This window comes from Dipodomys spectabilis, unplaced genomic scaffold (genome assembly GCF_019054845.1).
Source record: "Dipodomys spectabilis isolate Male_0828 unplaced genomic scaffold, ASM1905484v1 ptg000234l, whole genome shotgun sequence".
NCBI classification, from domain to species: domain Eukaryota; kingdom Metazoa; phylum Chordata; class Mammalia; order Rodentia; family Heteromyidae; genus Dipodomys; species Dipodomys spectabilis.
Window position 1 is genome coordinate 8974823 of NW_024870911.1, and position 15769 is coordinate 8990591.

The 15769-nt window shown below is 39.2% G+C and overlaps 1 protein-coding gene and 2 long non-coding RNA genes across 5 annotated transcripts in view; 1 reads left to right on the forward strand and 2 right to left on the reverse strand.

The window, feature by feature from the left end:
• Positions 1-15769, forward strand: part of LOC122124081 — a 19539-nt gene continuing 3770 nt past the window's right edge. Inside the window, exons 1-2 of the long non-coding RNA XR_006150495.1 lie at positions 1-468; positions 5276-5281. This is a non-coding gene — a long non-coding RNA (uncharacterized LOC122124081). The remainder of the gene's footprint in view (positions 469-5275; positions 5282-15769) is intronic.
• Positions 3885-5035, reverse strand: LOC122124080. Its single transcript, XR_006150494.1, has 2 exons — positions 4763-5035; positions 3885-4529 (listed from the first exon to the last, which is right to left on the reverse strand). It is a non-coding gene; the product is annotated as an uncharacterized LOC122124080 (long non-coding RNA).
• The window catches only part of Mdm2 (MDM2 proto-oncogene), a 24168-nt gene continuing 14673 nt past the window's right edge, over positions 6275-15769 (reverse strand). For all 3 annotated transcript variants that reach the window (XM_042698726.1, XM_042698727.1, XM_042698728.1), the window contains 4 exons: positions 13383-13543; positions 10631-10792; positions 9763-9840; positions 6275-6911 (listed from right to left, as the gene is read on the reverse strand). In XM_042698726.1, the coding sequence (XP_042554660.1) occupies positions 6339-6911; positions 9763-9840; positions 10631-10792; positions 13383-13543 (974 nt within the window). In that variant the 3' untranslated portion in view covers positions 6275-6338. The remainder of the gene's footprint in view (positions 6912-9762; positions 9841-10630; positions 10793-13382; positions 13544-15769) is intronic.

A 15769-nucleotide genomic window follows, 5' to 3' on the forward strand; every position in this document is an offset into this window, starting at 1 on the left:
AGGCGGAGTTCAAGCTCCACAACTGACCAAAAAAAAGGGGGGAGATCAAATGGGGAGGGGGCTGAGTAAGTAATGTGTGTTTCAAAGTACTATGAGTTGCCTTTGTTCTTATATTCTACAGCAATGGAAGATGAAACTACACTGGGCTTGGAACCCGGTGAAGGACTGAGATATAGACTTAGGTGCACACATTTAGGTGCCAAGCTTATTCTAGCTGCACAAAATCCATACATGTTATTATAAATGGTATAGTTTCTAACCAAACTTGTAAAATCTAGTAATGACCTAAATATCTTGGTCACTTTTATTTAAGCAGTAACATATAATTGAAAGTAAAAGCAAAATTTAATTTTTACATATTAAAGTGTTTAGTCTATACTTAATTTTCCACCAAGCCCTGCACAATTTTTCAGCTAAGGATTCTAACTTTTCTGAAAGAGCAGTTTTAAAGGGACATGAACTAAACTGGTTTATAACCCAAAGTTTGTATCAAAATCATTTAAAACCAATCATTTGAAGGCATCAGGATTAGGAATGGAGCTTAGCGGTGGTGTATGCTTATCAATTTATGAGCCAAGACTCTCACCCTTTTCCCAAATAGACAAAACACAACTATGGAATTCTGTGGTCAGAACAGGCCACCAACCTCCCTAACACCTTTCACTATTCTTGGCCTTCTTTGGTGGTTATATTTCTCAGGCTCCAAGTTCAGGTGTAATTCTTTTCTAGAGAAACCAACAAGATTAAAAAGCTTTCAAGGAGAAAAATGTAGGAGTAAAATGAAAACTAGAATGTAGGAGCCCTTGATTCAAGTCCACCACACATGCAGTTTCCTTAGCTGTAAAATGAAGATCGTGGCTGTCTGTGATTGATTACTAGAAGCTAGTAGGAATCACATGTTGGTGCTTTTAGTGCTTATCTAGATGGAAGGAAAACTCATACTCAAGTGGATACTTTGAAGGCAGTGGGACAGACATTATAAACCGAATCTTGGCCTTACATAAAAATGAAGCTGACTTGCAAACCTCAACATTTGTCAGTGAAAATAATCATGTGATATTCAAAGCTTTCATGAAGAGACATTAGCTTTCTTGGGTGCTTGATCAAATTTGATCATGACTAAATAATGGGGAAACAATGGTCATAAACCTGAATCTAAATGTAAACGACATCTATCATAGAGAAATGTATTTTACAGGAATGTTAAGTCCTGAGGACAAAAGTGTCAGTGTTGATTTTGGTGCTTAATCACAAGAGTGTCATAAATGTTCAAAGCCTCCTTTCAATACTTCTGAAAGAATGTTTTCTTCCCCCCCAGTGAAATTTACATTTGTAATCTATCTAAAAATGGTGTTAAGCTAGCCTATGTTTAGAAAGTATAAACTGGTGCTGGACTGCAACTATATTTTCCTAGAAAAATAAGCATAGCATATTGTCTTAATTCCAACAATGTAAGTTCTCTATTGAGACATTTCTTAGTCTATGTAGCAATACAATTGATATTTATTTTATGAGCAATCATGTATATCTTCTTCATGACTAGGTGGATGGGAAGGAAATAATGGCCAGATTAGAAAGTGTGCTGAGTTCCTACTTACTAAAAGAGAAGCATTACTGCAAACAACGATTTTTATATTTAGCCTACTAATAACTCCATAGCCTTTATAGATTTCATAACTGATTTTATAAGCTTTCACGGTGACTTCCTTTTATACTATAATTAAGAACTGATTAAATGTAAAAACACTGTAAAGTTTATTTGGAAGGGGACATGACTACCTCTGGGTTTAATAAATTTAGAGTATTTTATTCTCAATAAAGACTATTCACATAGTGAATACTGTTTCTTTCCCTTGCCAAGATAAGTTTAAAGAATGGGAATAAAATGCACTGAAGCAAGCCTGGTAGCCCATTTCAGTAGTAAAATGGATGCTTAACACGAGGCCCTAGGTTTAATCCCTAGCACAAATGGAAAAAAAAAAAAAAAAGGCAATGAACTGTATAATCCTATACAATTAATAATAGTTGGTAAACATAGAAAGTTGTAAACAAAACCAAAACACTAAAATTTAACTCTGATATTTTAAAAAAAGAATTTTTCCAGGTGCCAGTGGCTTACACCTGTAATCCTTGTTACTCAGGAGGCTGAGATCTCTGAGACTGCAGTTCAAAACCAGCCAGCAGTATAAAGTCTGTGAGACTTTTATCTCCAATAAACTACTCAGAAAAAGCTGGAAGTGTTGCTATAGCTCAAATGCCTTGAGCAAAAGCTGCTGAGGGAGAGTACCCAGGCCCAGAGTTCAAAGCCCCAGGATTGGGAAATTTTTTTTTTTTTTTTTTGCCGGTCATGGGGCCTGAACTCTGGGTCTGGGCGCTGTCCCTCAGCTCTTCAGCTCAAGGCTAGTGCTCTACCACTGGAGCCACAGCGCCACTTCCGGCTTTTTCTGTTTATGTGGTGCTGAGGAATCGAACCCAGGGCCTCATGCTTGCAAGGCATGAACTCTACCGCTGAGCTACCTTCCCAGCCCCCAAAATTTTTTGTAAATATAAAAATACAAGTCAGAATCCAACCATAAAGTAAAACTATTATCTTTTTTATAGTACAATGCCATGGCAATTTATGTTTACTATTATGAGTCTGTATACCTACACACTAAACTATCTTTGAAATGCTTATTTTAACTTAAGAAAATCTAAGCTAAGGGCTAGGAATATGGCTTAGTGATACAGTCCTTGCCTGGCATGCATGGAGCCCTGGGTTGTATTCCTCAGTACCACATAAACAGAAAAGGCCAGAAGTAGTACTATGGCTCAAGTGGTAGAGTGTTAGTCCTGAGCAAGAGAAGCTCAGGGAGCAATGCCCAGGCCATAAGTTCAAGCCCCAGGACAGGCAAAAAAAAAAAAAAAAGAAAGAGAGAAAATCTAAGCTAAACGATGCTAGGAATTAATCCTCTCTGGCTTTTGGACCTGAGATCCCTATGTTCTTTTAAAGCCAATTTCACACTCAGCTCCCCAGCTTTGACTTAATATTCTTACTGAGCACCTACATACCCACATCATAACCCAGAAGATCCAGGCTTCACAGAATTTAATTTAGAAGATGAATAGAGAAGGAAACAGGCAATTACAATAGGGCCAGACCATACACACTATCTCTTATGAAAAAGCTACTTCAGTCAGCTTGCCACTTGATGTCCAAGTGAGTAACATATCGAGCCAATAGCATGCCCAGTCCCCACTCTCTACAACATCAACCTGCTCTGAATCAATGTCTCTAAAGCTCCAAAACAGCCAGGTGCTGGTGGATCATGTCTGTAATCATAGCTACTCAGGAGGCTGAGATCCGAAGATCATGATTCAAAGCCAGTCCAGGTAGAAAAGTCCAGGAGACTCTTATCTCCAATTAACCACCAGAAAACCAGAAGTGACACTTCGGCTCAAATGGTAGAGCACTCCTCTTGAACTGAAGAGCTCAGGGATAACTCCCAGACCCAGAGTTCAAGCCCCATGACCAACCAAAAAAAAAAAACAAAAAACAAAAAACTCCAAAATATATCAAACATGTATTTTCTTTCTTTTTTTTTTGGTTGGTCATGGGGCCTGAACTCGGGGCCTGGGCCCTGTCCCTCAGCTCTTCAGCTCAAAGCTAGTCCTCTACCACTTGAACCACAGTGGCTTTTCCTGCTTATGTGGAGTTGAAGAATTGAACCCAGGGCCTCATGCATACGAGGCAAGCACTCTACCACTGAGCCACCTTCCCAGCCCTTCAAGCATGTATTTTCTAAAGTAGAAAGGCAAATTCACTCCAAGAAAAACATTCAAACTTGTCTTTGATTACACAAAGAGTATTATTGAAAAACCCACAACTTCATAAGAGCCAATAGTCACATTCTTGCAACAGTTCTTCATCATTTATTTGCAAATAAATAAATAAGTCATATACTAAACCTAAAAATTTAGACAAACAAGATTAGCCAACTATAAGCATGTAAAATGAAACACCATGTGTTCAGTTGAAAGCTGAGTCAACAGCATTCATGGCAGGCACTTTAATTTGCATCAGTTATGGTCTACGAACTTTCCTAGAAGGATGAACTTATTAATCCTCTTTTCTTCCTAAAGTATAAAGTACTAAGTCTCAAATTATTAAAGCTCTCTCTCCTTTACTTCAGGACTACTAAAGTACTGATCCCATTGGCTGTTTGTTTCCTATTTAAGATATGCTATAGATGGATGAGTTGGGGAAGAGAGATGCTTTTTTTATTCATTCTAACAATTGACTACTAGAAACAGGATATGCAAAGTTATTCCTTGGATCTCTTCTAAACTTATAGGTCTAATTGAGGAATGTATATAAAACTGTCAGACACAGGAGAAGAGTACTGGAACCTTAAGGTGAAGGTGATTATTTTTCACTATTCTGCTGAAGATACTTATGGTAAATCAAAAAGTCAATATATATGGTCTGAAAGACCATTTTACAATGTCATGCTCTAATTCTTTCTTAAAGGTGGTGGACAAACTACCACCTTTCGGGGCTGGGAAGGTGGCTCAGTGGTAGAGCGCATGCCTTGCACGCCAGAGGCCCTGGGTTTGATTCCTCAGCACCACATAAGCAAAAAGAAAAAAGCCGGAAGTGGTGCTGTTGCTCAAGTGGTAGAGTGCTAGCCTTGAGCTGAAGAGCTGAGGGACAGCGCCCAGGCCCAGAGTTCAGGCCCCATGACCGGACCCCAAAAAAATAAAAAAACAAACAAACTACCACCTTTCCAGCTAGTTTTTAAATGAATAGTTCTGTTTATCAAATTTCTGAAATAATCCTTCTCAATTTACTGGTTTCCGAAACTGGATAAAAGTACAGATCTAAAATCTCGACAACCATCCAAAACAACTGAGCCCAAGAATATCCCAGGAAAATTCCACACTTCAAAAAGGGAGCCTTAAAGTTTTAGCCAGGGGCTGGGCATGTGGTTCAGTGGTAGAGTGCTTGCCAACCATGCATAAAGCCCCAGGGTTTGATTACTCAGTACAACATAAACATAAAAAGCCAGAAGTGGTGCTGTTGCTCTAGTGGTAGAGCACTAGCAAAAGCAGCTCAGGGACAATGCCAGGCCCTGAGTTCAAGCCCCGTTACTGGGGGTAGTTTTAGCCAGGAGTAGGTGGCTTATTACCTGTAATGCTACTCAGGAGGCTGAGAATCTGCCAACAGCAGTCCAAAGTCAGCCAGACAGGAAAAGTCCAAGAGATTCTTATCTCCAATTAACCACCAAAAAGCTAGAATTGGGTCTATGGGTCTATGGCTCAAGTGCTAGCCTTGAGCAAAAACAGTTCAGAGACACTACCCAGGCTGAGTTCAAGCCTCAGGGCTAGCACTATTAAAAAAAAAAAAAAAATTTAGGGCTAATGGCTATCCTCAACTGACAACATTACTGCATCCCATACTATAGTAAAAAGCCTGAAAAATAAGATGTTTTACTTGTATAGCACCAAATATAACAACTTCTAAATAGAGAGCTTAAGGACTGGAGACTTTAATAAGAGTACCTAAAATTTTAATATTACATTATTATACATACTTTTTCTTTTTTACATGAAAAGTATGTTCATGTGTCCTGGCCCGGTTGGTATACATCTGTAATCCCAACTACTAAGAGGTAGAGGTAGGAGGATGGTGCCAGGCAAAGGAAGCAATGAGACCCTGTCTTATAGTGGAAGTAGTAAAGTGCTTGCCTAGTATGCACAAGTGCACAAGGTCCTGGGTTCAATCCTCAGCACCAAAAGGGGGGAGGGGAGAAAGAAACCTTGAAGTTTTAAAAATTCAGATACATGTAACAGAAAATTGTCTTATAAGAGAAAAATGTAAAACATGAGTTACACGGACTGGGAAGGTGGCTCAGTGGTAGAGCACTTGCCTTGCATGACTGAGGTCCTGGGTTCGATTCCTCAGCACCACATAAGCAAAAAGAAAAAAGCCAGAAGTGGCGCTGTGGCTCACATGGCAGAGCGCTAGCCTTGAGCTGAAGAGCTGAGGGACAGCGCCCAGGCCCAGAGTTCAGGCCCCACGACTGGACCGCCCCCCCCCCCCAAAAAAAACCCCATGAGTTACATAGCCACTGTATATAATAATGAAATTCAAAGATATAACATAAAAGGAAAATCGTCCTTTTTGAAAGGAATATTCACTCTTCCTCCTCCCAAAATAGGCAAATTACACTACAAAGAAATTTATGTGGACCAATATACTTTGTTTTGAATATGTAGATTAAAATAAAAAATCTGTTTATACATTTTTAGGGTTATATAGTTAGCAATATATAATTCCACTTTGAGGAACGGATCAACTAGCTGAAATAAGTTAGTACAATCATTTGAATTGGTTGTCTACATACTGGGCAGGGCTTATTCCTTTTCTTTAACTTCTTTGCACATGTGAAGCATGACATAAGATGTCCTGTTTTACCATGAACAATACATCCGTTTTTAGGTCGACCTTGGCAAATTACACATGGTTCAATGGCATTGAGAGAAAAGCTAGATTTCATACTTTCTTCATCTTGTGTTTCTTCCTTCTCAGAGTCTTTGACATCTTCTTGGCTACTACTGATAATGGTGTTCGAAGTTGATGGTTGAGAATAGTCCTCACTTTCTTGTGATTGGCAAGCTTGCATGAGTTCATCATCATTTTCCTCAACACATGACTCTTTAGAATCACTCACCATTATTTTTTTACCATCAGGCACATCTAAGCCCTCTTCTACCTGAGCTGAATTTTCTAGTTTGGCTTTCTCAGAGAGTTCCTTTTTATCTTTCCCTTTATCTTCTGGAAGCCAATTCTCACGAAGGGCCCAACATCTGTTGCAATGTGATGGAAGGGGAGGATTCATTTCATTGCACGAAGTACACTTCCAATAGTCCTTCAATGAAATAAAATAGATTTAATTTCTCTAACTCTTCAGCTACTTATATAACAAGGTTAGCAACTTCAATATGTCAAAAGTAAAGACTATCACATGGTTTAATTTTCAGCATTTCATGTTTAATTTTCTTGTTTTGTTTTCTTTTTTGGGTCTGGTTGTGGGGCCTGAACTCTGGGCCTGGGCGCTGTCCCTCAGCTCTTCAGCTCAAGGCTAGCGCTCTACCACTTGAGCCACAGCGCCACTTCTGGCTTTTTTCTTTTTGCTTATGTGGTGCTGAGGAATCGAACCCAGGGCCTCATGCATGCAAGGCAAGCGCTCTACCACTGAGCCACCTTCCCAGCCCTTGTTTTGTTTTTTGATGCATGTCCTGGGATGTGAACTCAGGGCCTTGGAACTGAGCTTTTTCTCTCAAGGCTAGCACTCTTACCACTTGAGCCTCTTCTCCACTTCCAGCTTTTTTGGTGGTTAATTGAAGAGTCTCAAACTTTTTTGCCTGGACTGGCTTCAAACCACAATCTCAGCCGCTAGGAGTAGCTAGGAATACAGGCTTGAGCCACCAGGAGCTGGTAGTATTACATTTTTTACATGAAATAGTCAATAAAAACAACATGAGAACTACAGTTAATACTATGTACTGGCTACTTTTAAAGAGTAGACTTTAGGTAGTTTTACTTCCTAAACCCACATATATTCAGAAAAAATGTGAAATAATGGGTATCACACTGACTATACGTACTGTGGTAAATTGCCAAAGGAGGGGTGGGGGAACACACAAAAGATGACACTAGAAGTAGGAGTTTGGGAGAAGTCACCAGTATCTCCTCAAGTGTGTGATTGTAAGAATTTCAAAGTACTTTCCATGCTGGAAAACCCTACAACTAAAATGGTTTTTACTGTGGAAATGGCACTGTGGCTCAAGTGGTAGTGCTGAAGAGCTGAGGGACATTCTCCAGGCCTAGAGTTCAAGCCTCCCAACAAACAAACAAAAAAAGAAACTAAAATGGTTTTATTGTAATATTAACCATGTATTTATAAAAGTTTTGTGTGATAGCAGAGATGTTAGCTGATTCATTTAGGTGAAACAAGTCCTGTAGGATCTTTTCCCCTGTACTTTAAGGCCTGCACCCTTCCTTTAAAGGCTCATTCCTAGGCACTGAGTACAGATTTTTCCCAATCAATTTAGATGAAATCTGTCTCCTAGGAAATACTCCCTAATCCAGCAGTGGCTAGATATTCTTAAATCAAGGGAAATACCAAAACAATTATTTTCAGCAGTCACTTCTATCTAAAACTACAAGCCTGGTGGCCACACCTCTATATGCCCTGTACTTGTCTATTCCTTCCTGTATTCTCTTTCCATTGATTCTAACCATTATGTTAATTTCTTTCTAGAATGCAATTAAGGATGACAAACTCCCCTACATCCCCACCTATTTACAGAACATATCCCTATCTCCTTGCCAGAGGACACTATATATATATATATAAAACTTGCTATGAGGTACTTCCCATTACACTATTAATAATCATCTTTAGACTACCAATGACATAACATAGTAGCATTAAGGGTGAAAAACATTCTCCCATACTGCTTCTTTGAAGTTGTCAAAGGTGGTTTCTACTAACTCTAAAATCCAAAGATAAAATCTTGCAATGGAGCTCTCAAATAATTCAAAACACTAGAGTTTGAATTCCCAACAGAAAACAAGTAGCAACATATTCCACCACAATAAATAAAATATATTTTTTTGGGGGGGGAGGGGGGTTCGGTCGTGGGGCCTGAACTCTGGGCCTGGGCACTGTCCCTCGCTCTTCAGTTCAAGGCTAGCTAGCGTTCTACCACTTGAGCCACAGCACCACTTCCGGCTTTTTTCTTTTTGCTTATGTGGTGCTGAGGAATCAAACCCAGGGCCTCATGCATGCAAGGCAATCGCTCTACCACTGAGCCACCTTCCCAGCCCCGATAAATAAAATATTTAAAGTGAAAAGTATTTTAAAAACTCAGGGGGCTAGGATGTAGTTCAGTAGTGATTGCCTAGTAGGTAAAACACTCTGGGCTCAATTCCCTGTACCAAAAAAAAAGTTTAAGTCAGGTCCTGCTGGGCTCACCCCTACAATCTTAGTTACCCAGGAGGCTAAGATCTGAGGATCCCAGTTTGAAGCCACCAGGAAAGTCTGTGAGATTCTTATCTCCAATTAACCACTAGAAAACTAGAAGTAGAATTGTAGCTCAAAGTGATAAAAGCACTAGCCGTGACAAAAAAAGCTCAGAAACATAGCCCAGGCCCTGAGTTCAACCCTATGGCTTGACAAAAAGAAGTTTAAAGACTCAGGAACTTGCATCTCACATTCAGCTTTAAAAAAATAAATAAATGAGACTTTATTTTTACATTTTGGGGGGGGGGGGGGCCGTGGGGGTCCGGTCGTGGGCCTGGGCGCTGTCCCTCAGCTCTTCAGCTACAAGGCTAGTGCTCTACCACTTGAGCCACAGCGCCACTTCCGGCTTTTTTCTTTTTGCTTATGTGGTGCTGAGGAATCGAACCCAGGGCCTCATGCATGCAAGGCAAGTACTCTACCACTAAGCCACCTTCCCAGCCCTCACATTCAGCTTTTACTGGCTAACACTACCATTTGAGCCACACCTCTAGTCTTTCATTTTTTTGCTCAGTGTTAAGCTTCAAACTGAAATCCTCAGATCTGTCTCCTGAGCAGGTATGAGCTGTTGGTACAAGACTAAAAGTCTATTTTATAAAAATCACCTCTTTTCAAGAAGTAGATTAAACACTTTTTTTTTCCAATTTTGACCTTAGTATTTTTTATCCCTTAAAAAAAGAACAAATATACTTACAGCTACAGAAATTTCAGGATCTTCTTCAAATGAATCTGTATCACTTTCCCCTGCTTGATACACAGTAACTCGATATACCTACCAAAAAAAAAAAGTATCAATTCATCTCTTTTTTCTTCAATCAGAAAGGCTTCTTAGCAATGTCATAGATAAACAGCATGTACTACTATGTATGAAAAAATCTGAAACAAAGGTCAAAATGGAGTGAGTATAAAGGAGGAAAATGGAAGACAGTGAAATCCTTACTCACTTTGGCAAAAGTTAACAGGATTATTAAATGGTTTTAGGGATACTATTTGATTTCAACTGTTCGAATGTATTATTTTATAAGCAAATTAATATTACTTTTTTTTTTAATCTCTTTGTCCATTGTGGGGCCTGAACTCTGGGCTTGGGTGCTGTCCCTGCACTCTTCAGCTCAAGGCAAGGGCTCTACTGCTTGAGCCACAGCGCCACTTCTGGTTTTCTGGTGGTTTATTGGAGATAGCAGTCTCAAGGACTTTCTTGTCCTTTTGAACCCTGATCCTCAGATCTTAGCCTCCTGAGTATCTAGGATCACAGGTGTGAGCCATCAGCACCCGGTTTCAAGTTAATACTATTAAAAGATAATTAAGTTAAACATTTCTAAAAATGAATTGACCATTGTAAGTGCTCATTAAAGTCTACTAACTCCTTGGTACTAGTAATAGAAGGATATAGTTAGTTGAACAATAAGTAACTATGAAAGTCTCAAGAAGTCCACAAACAAATATTCTATTGTGAACAAACCAAGAGAAGGATTTCAAATTAATCTGAACACATCTTCAATCTCATCAAAGCCAACGAACACAGAAAAATTTAATAATATCTTAATTAGAAGAAAAAATACCTCATCATCTTCATCTGAGAGTTCTTGTCCTTCTTCACTAAGGCTATAATCTTCTGAATCAAGAGATTCAACTTCAAATTCTACACTGAACTGATCTGAATCAGAAACTGAATCCTGATCCAACCAATCACCTGAATGTTCACTGACACCATCACCAAGATCCTAAGAAAAAGAAAAAAGCAAACAGTATACGTTATTTCTTGGCCTGTGAAAGATCTCGTACCTGTTTCCTCCTCAGACCTATACACTGGCCTAGATTATGGTTCAGTTATACTACATTACTATTTTTTCCCTACTCAAAACCCCATTACACAAAAGAAAAGTCCCCTGCACTGAAGGAATATACAGTGTGACCCCATTAACATTTTCACCTATCTCTAACTAGACCCCTTCCCCCCTCTCACCCCCGCAGTTAGTACATGGAAAATCCAGTCAGACCTACAGTTCCCTAAACCAAACCTGACACTTCAATTTCCAAACTTTACACCACTAACTTGAATTAAACTTGAATTAATTTGATAGTTTCTAAATCTTACTCATCTTTCTTTGGCTAAGCCTCTATCAACACACACACACACACACACACACACACATACACACACACATACAACCAAAAGAGCCTTTCAACACTGAATTTTCTTTACTATTTGTTGGTTATTGATGATATATTCATACACAAATCATGCAAAGTATAACTGGATTTCATGGTTCTCGTGGAATTATAGGTACTTGAACTAATGCCAATCTTAATCATGCTTATATATTCATAAAGACAGAATGCTAGTTTAGACACACACAACCCAGGTGCCTGTGGCTCTTGCCTATAATCCTGGGAAGGAAAGTCCATAAGACTCTTATCTCCTAGTAAAGGCTAGAAATGAAGGATGCCTCAAGGTGCAGAACTCCCACCTAGAGCCCTGAATTCATGTCCCAGTACTAGCACCAATTAAAACATACATACATATACACATACACACACACACACACACACACACACACACACACACACACACACACACACACAAAATTTGGTCTTTGTTTTAATGAACTCTGAGAATGACAATGTTTTTAAAAAGCCATCTCTAGAGAAAAACTACACTTGAAGTTTGTGTACTCACTAAGTTTTAACTAGATCCAATCTTCAGATCACGCATAATCACTTTCAAGAACCTATCTTGTTTTTCATAGGACTTATTAAATACTTTTTAAATTGTTCATAACCATCTCCGATGAAGTCAGGAACCGTATCTACGTACCACTGTATCAGGCAATGCCAAATATGAAACCTGGCAAAAATATGACACATCTACTGAATATAGAACGTGTTCTCAGACTGAGCAGGAGCTCATCACACCATCTGGTGGCTCACATGAGTAACTTGCTCTGCTATACACTCTGGAAAACCTATCTGTACTCGACATTGCTTTGAAAGAAAACAAATGTATAGAATGTACAGAAATAGAAGTATATGTAAAAAGAATGGGGTTTCTATCACATTGGTTCAGTGTTCTAAATATAAAAAATCTTCACTAATATTCAGAATAATAACCACAGTATCATTATATCACCAAGGTTCCAATTTTTACAACATTTTAAAGGACTAGGTATTAAGTTCAGGTATAAGCCAAGCACAAACAAGGCCCTGACATTGACCCCTATGAACTGGATAAAAAATAAAAATTTAAGATAAATTCTTAATGATGGAGAAAATATCACACTTGTCAAGCATTTTGCTAACAAAAATAGTCATATGGAATCTTTTGGAGTTTTACTGGCAGATAAACTATCAGCAGATACTTATTCTTTCATATCCATGCAATATTATAACCAAATTTCAAAGAGCTACTAGTAAATATACTTTTCTTCATATCTAGACTTAGGTATTGCAAATGTTAGGCTCAAACTATGCTGATTTACTTTTTGGTGGCTGGGTTAAAAAAAGTTCTTTTGTTGTTTTCTATGGATTTTTTGGGTGGTGCTAGGACTGAACCCAGGATCTTGCACATGTTAGGCAAGCAAGTGCTTACTACTGAACTATGTTTCCCAGCACTTAAGATACTGTTACTCTAAAAATTCAAGGCAAATTTGCCTTCAAATCCTTAGATACATAGTTAAGGCAAATTTCCAATTTTATTCTCTTAACTTAAAACACACACACACACACACACACACACACACACACACACACACACACACACACACACACACACACACACACACACACACACACACACACACACACACACACACACACACACACACACTGACCTCCAAATTCTCAGACTTTATACTATAGTGTATCTGAACTTAGCACTGGTACAAGGTCTACAAAGATTCATTAATATATAGGGTAACATTATTAACCTGGGGTTGCAAGTGGAAAGATTTATACAGCAGTAATATTTCAGAATAAAATTTATCACTGTGTTCAAGCAATCTCACATCATACACATGAACTCATTCTATTTATAGGCTTATTAGTATTGCCAGACTTACAGTTTGGGGGCTTTTTTTTTTTTCTAGTCGGTCATGGGGCTTGAACTCTGAGCCTGAGCACTGTCCCTCAGCTCTTCAGCTCAAGGTTAGCACTCCATCACTTGAGCCATAACACCACTTCCGACTTATATGGAGTTGAGGAATCAAATCCAGGGCCTCATGTATGCAAGTCAAGCACCCTACCACTGAGCCACCTTCCCAGCCCCTAGACTTACAGTTTTTAAAAACCTTAATTTATTTAAAATGAAAGATTTACCAGATTTGAGGGAGTCTCTGTCGATTCACTGCTACTGCTTCTTTCACGACACATCTCCCTTACTGGACACATAGCCATGTTTTCATCAAAGGAAAGGGAAATACTATCAGATTTGTGGCGCTTTCTTTGTTGTTCAGTAGAAAATTCATCTGAGTTTTCCTCTGGATATTTAAGAGAAAAATGAGTAATTAAATTCTGTTCTATGATTCAGAAGCTGAGATATGCTGAGTACATATTCGTAATAAAATTGAATTTCAATGCAAACAAACAGAAAAATAGTAAATTACTATTAATGTTTCAAAAGCCAACATTTTTTATTCAGTTTGTCCAACTAAGAGTTATAGCAGAACACTGTATTTTTAAAAGCTATCCAGGCTGGGTGCCAGTGGCTCATGCCTGTAATCCTAGCTATTCAGGAGGTTGAGATCTGCGGATCGTGGTTCAAAGCCAGCCTGGGCAGTAAAAGTCCATGAGACTTTTTGGCTCATCCATGGGGCCTGAACTCTCGGCCTGGACACTGTCCCTCAGCTCTTCAGCTCAAGGCTAGGGCTCTACCACTTGAGCCACAGCGCCACGTCTGGCTTTTTCTGCTATGTGGTGCTGAGGAATCCAACCCAGGGCCTCATGCATGCAAGGCAAGCCTCTACCACTGAGCCACCTTCCCAGCCCTCCATGAGACTCATCTCCAATTTACCACCAGAAAACAGAAGTGGTCCTGTGGGTCAAGTGGCAGAGTGCTCGCCTTGAGCTGAAGAACTCAGGGACACCACCCCAGGCCTAGAGTTCAAGCCCCATGAGTGACAAAATAAAATAAAATAAAAGCTATGCAGCCAGGTACCAGTGGCTCACACTTGTAATAGTAGCTACTCAGGAGGCTGAGCTCTGTGAATTACAGTTCAAAGGCAGCCCTGACAGGAAAATCCATGAAACTCTTATCTCCAATTAACCACCAAAATAGCCCGAAGTTTAGTTCAAATGGTAGCTTTGAGCCCTGAGTTCAAACCCCAGTACCAACAATAAATAAACAGCTTCTAAATATCTACAAGTCATATCAATTCATCTAGAGCTTTTATTTACCAATCTAGAATTTGTCAAAAGCAAAATTAGGGAAATAAGACTTCATCCTTTTTATCTTAAGTGTTCAAATTACATAGAAGATAATTTGGATTTGTTTTTCTGGGTTACACTGATATAAGAGACTGGACAAAAAGCCTCACACCCATAACAGACTCATGCTTACAATCCTAGCTACTCAGGAGACAGATCAGAGGATTTCACCTGGAAGCCAGACATGACAGAGAAGTCCAAGAGACTCCATCCAATTAATCAGCAAAAATGCCAGACTACAGGTGTGTCTCAAGTGGTAGAGCAGTAACTGTGAGCTAAAGATTGAGGGAGACTGCAAGGCCCTTGAGTTTGTACTGGCACATGTACACTTGCACACACGCGTGTGCACACACACACAAATAACAGTAACAACAGTTAGGACTTTTTTTCCTGATATTAGGGTAATATATGACTCACTACAAAAATCTATAGAAGGAGCTGAGAGTATGGTGATAGACCACTTATCTAGCATTCCCAAGGCCATAGGTTCAATTCCAGCAGTAAAGAAAAAAGAACAGAAGGAGGAAAAAGAAAAGAGGAAAAAGACAAAAATATAAATCATTTATAATGCTACCACTGAAACATTAGTTTTTATTAATTTAGTTCTCATTAATCTACTTCCTTAAAAAAATTAATGACTAAGGAGCTAGCCCAGCATATAGTGCTTGTCTAGTATACAAAATCAAGACCATGATTTAATATTTTAAGCCTTATTAAAAAAAAAACAAAGAACGGGCTGGGAAGGTGGCTCAGTGGTAGAATGCTTGCCTTGCATGCATGATGCCCTGGGTTTGATTCCTCAGCTCCACATAAACAGAAAAAAAAGCCAGAAGTGGCACTGTGACTCAAGCAGTAGAGTGCTAGCCTTGAGCTGAAGAGCTGAGGAAGAGCTCCCAGGCCGAGTTCAGGCCCCGCGACTGACAAAAAAGAAAAAGAAAAAAACCACATTTGAATCATGCTCTATGTTCTTCTCTCTTAAATATTCTATGCTGTTTTGTTTTTTGGTGCCAATCCTGGAGCTTGAACTCAAAGCCTGAGTGCTGTCCCTGAGCATTTTTGCTCAAGACTGGTACTACTCTACCACTTGAGCCACAGCTTCTGGTTTTTTGATGGAGATAAGAATCTCAAGAACTTTCCTCCTCTGCTGCATTTAAACTGGCATTCTCTGATTTCAGCCTCCTAAGTAGCTAGGAGTACAGCTATTAGTACCCAACTAATACTTCTATATATAAATCTTGCTTTTATCTGATTATGTCCTTAGGATAGTCTCCTAAAACTGG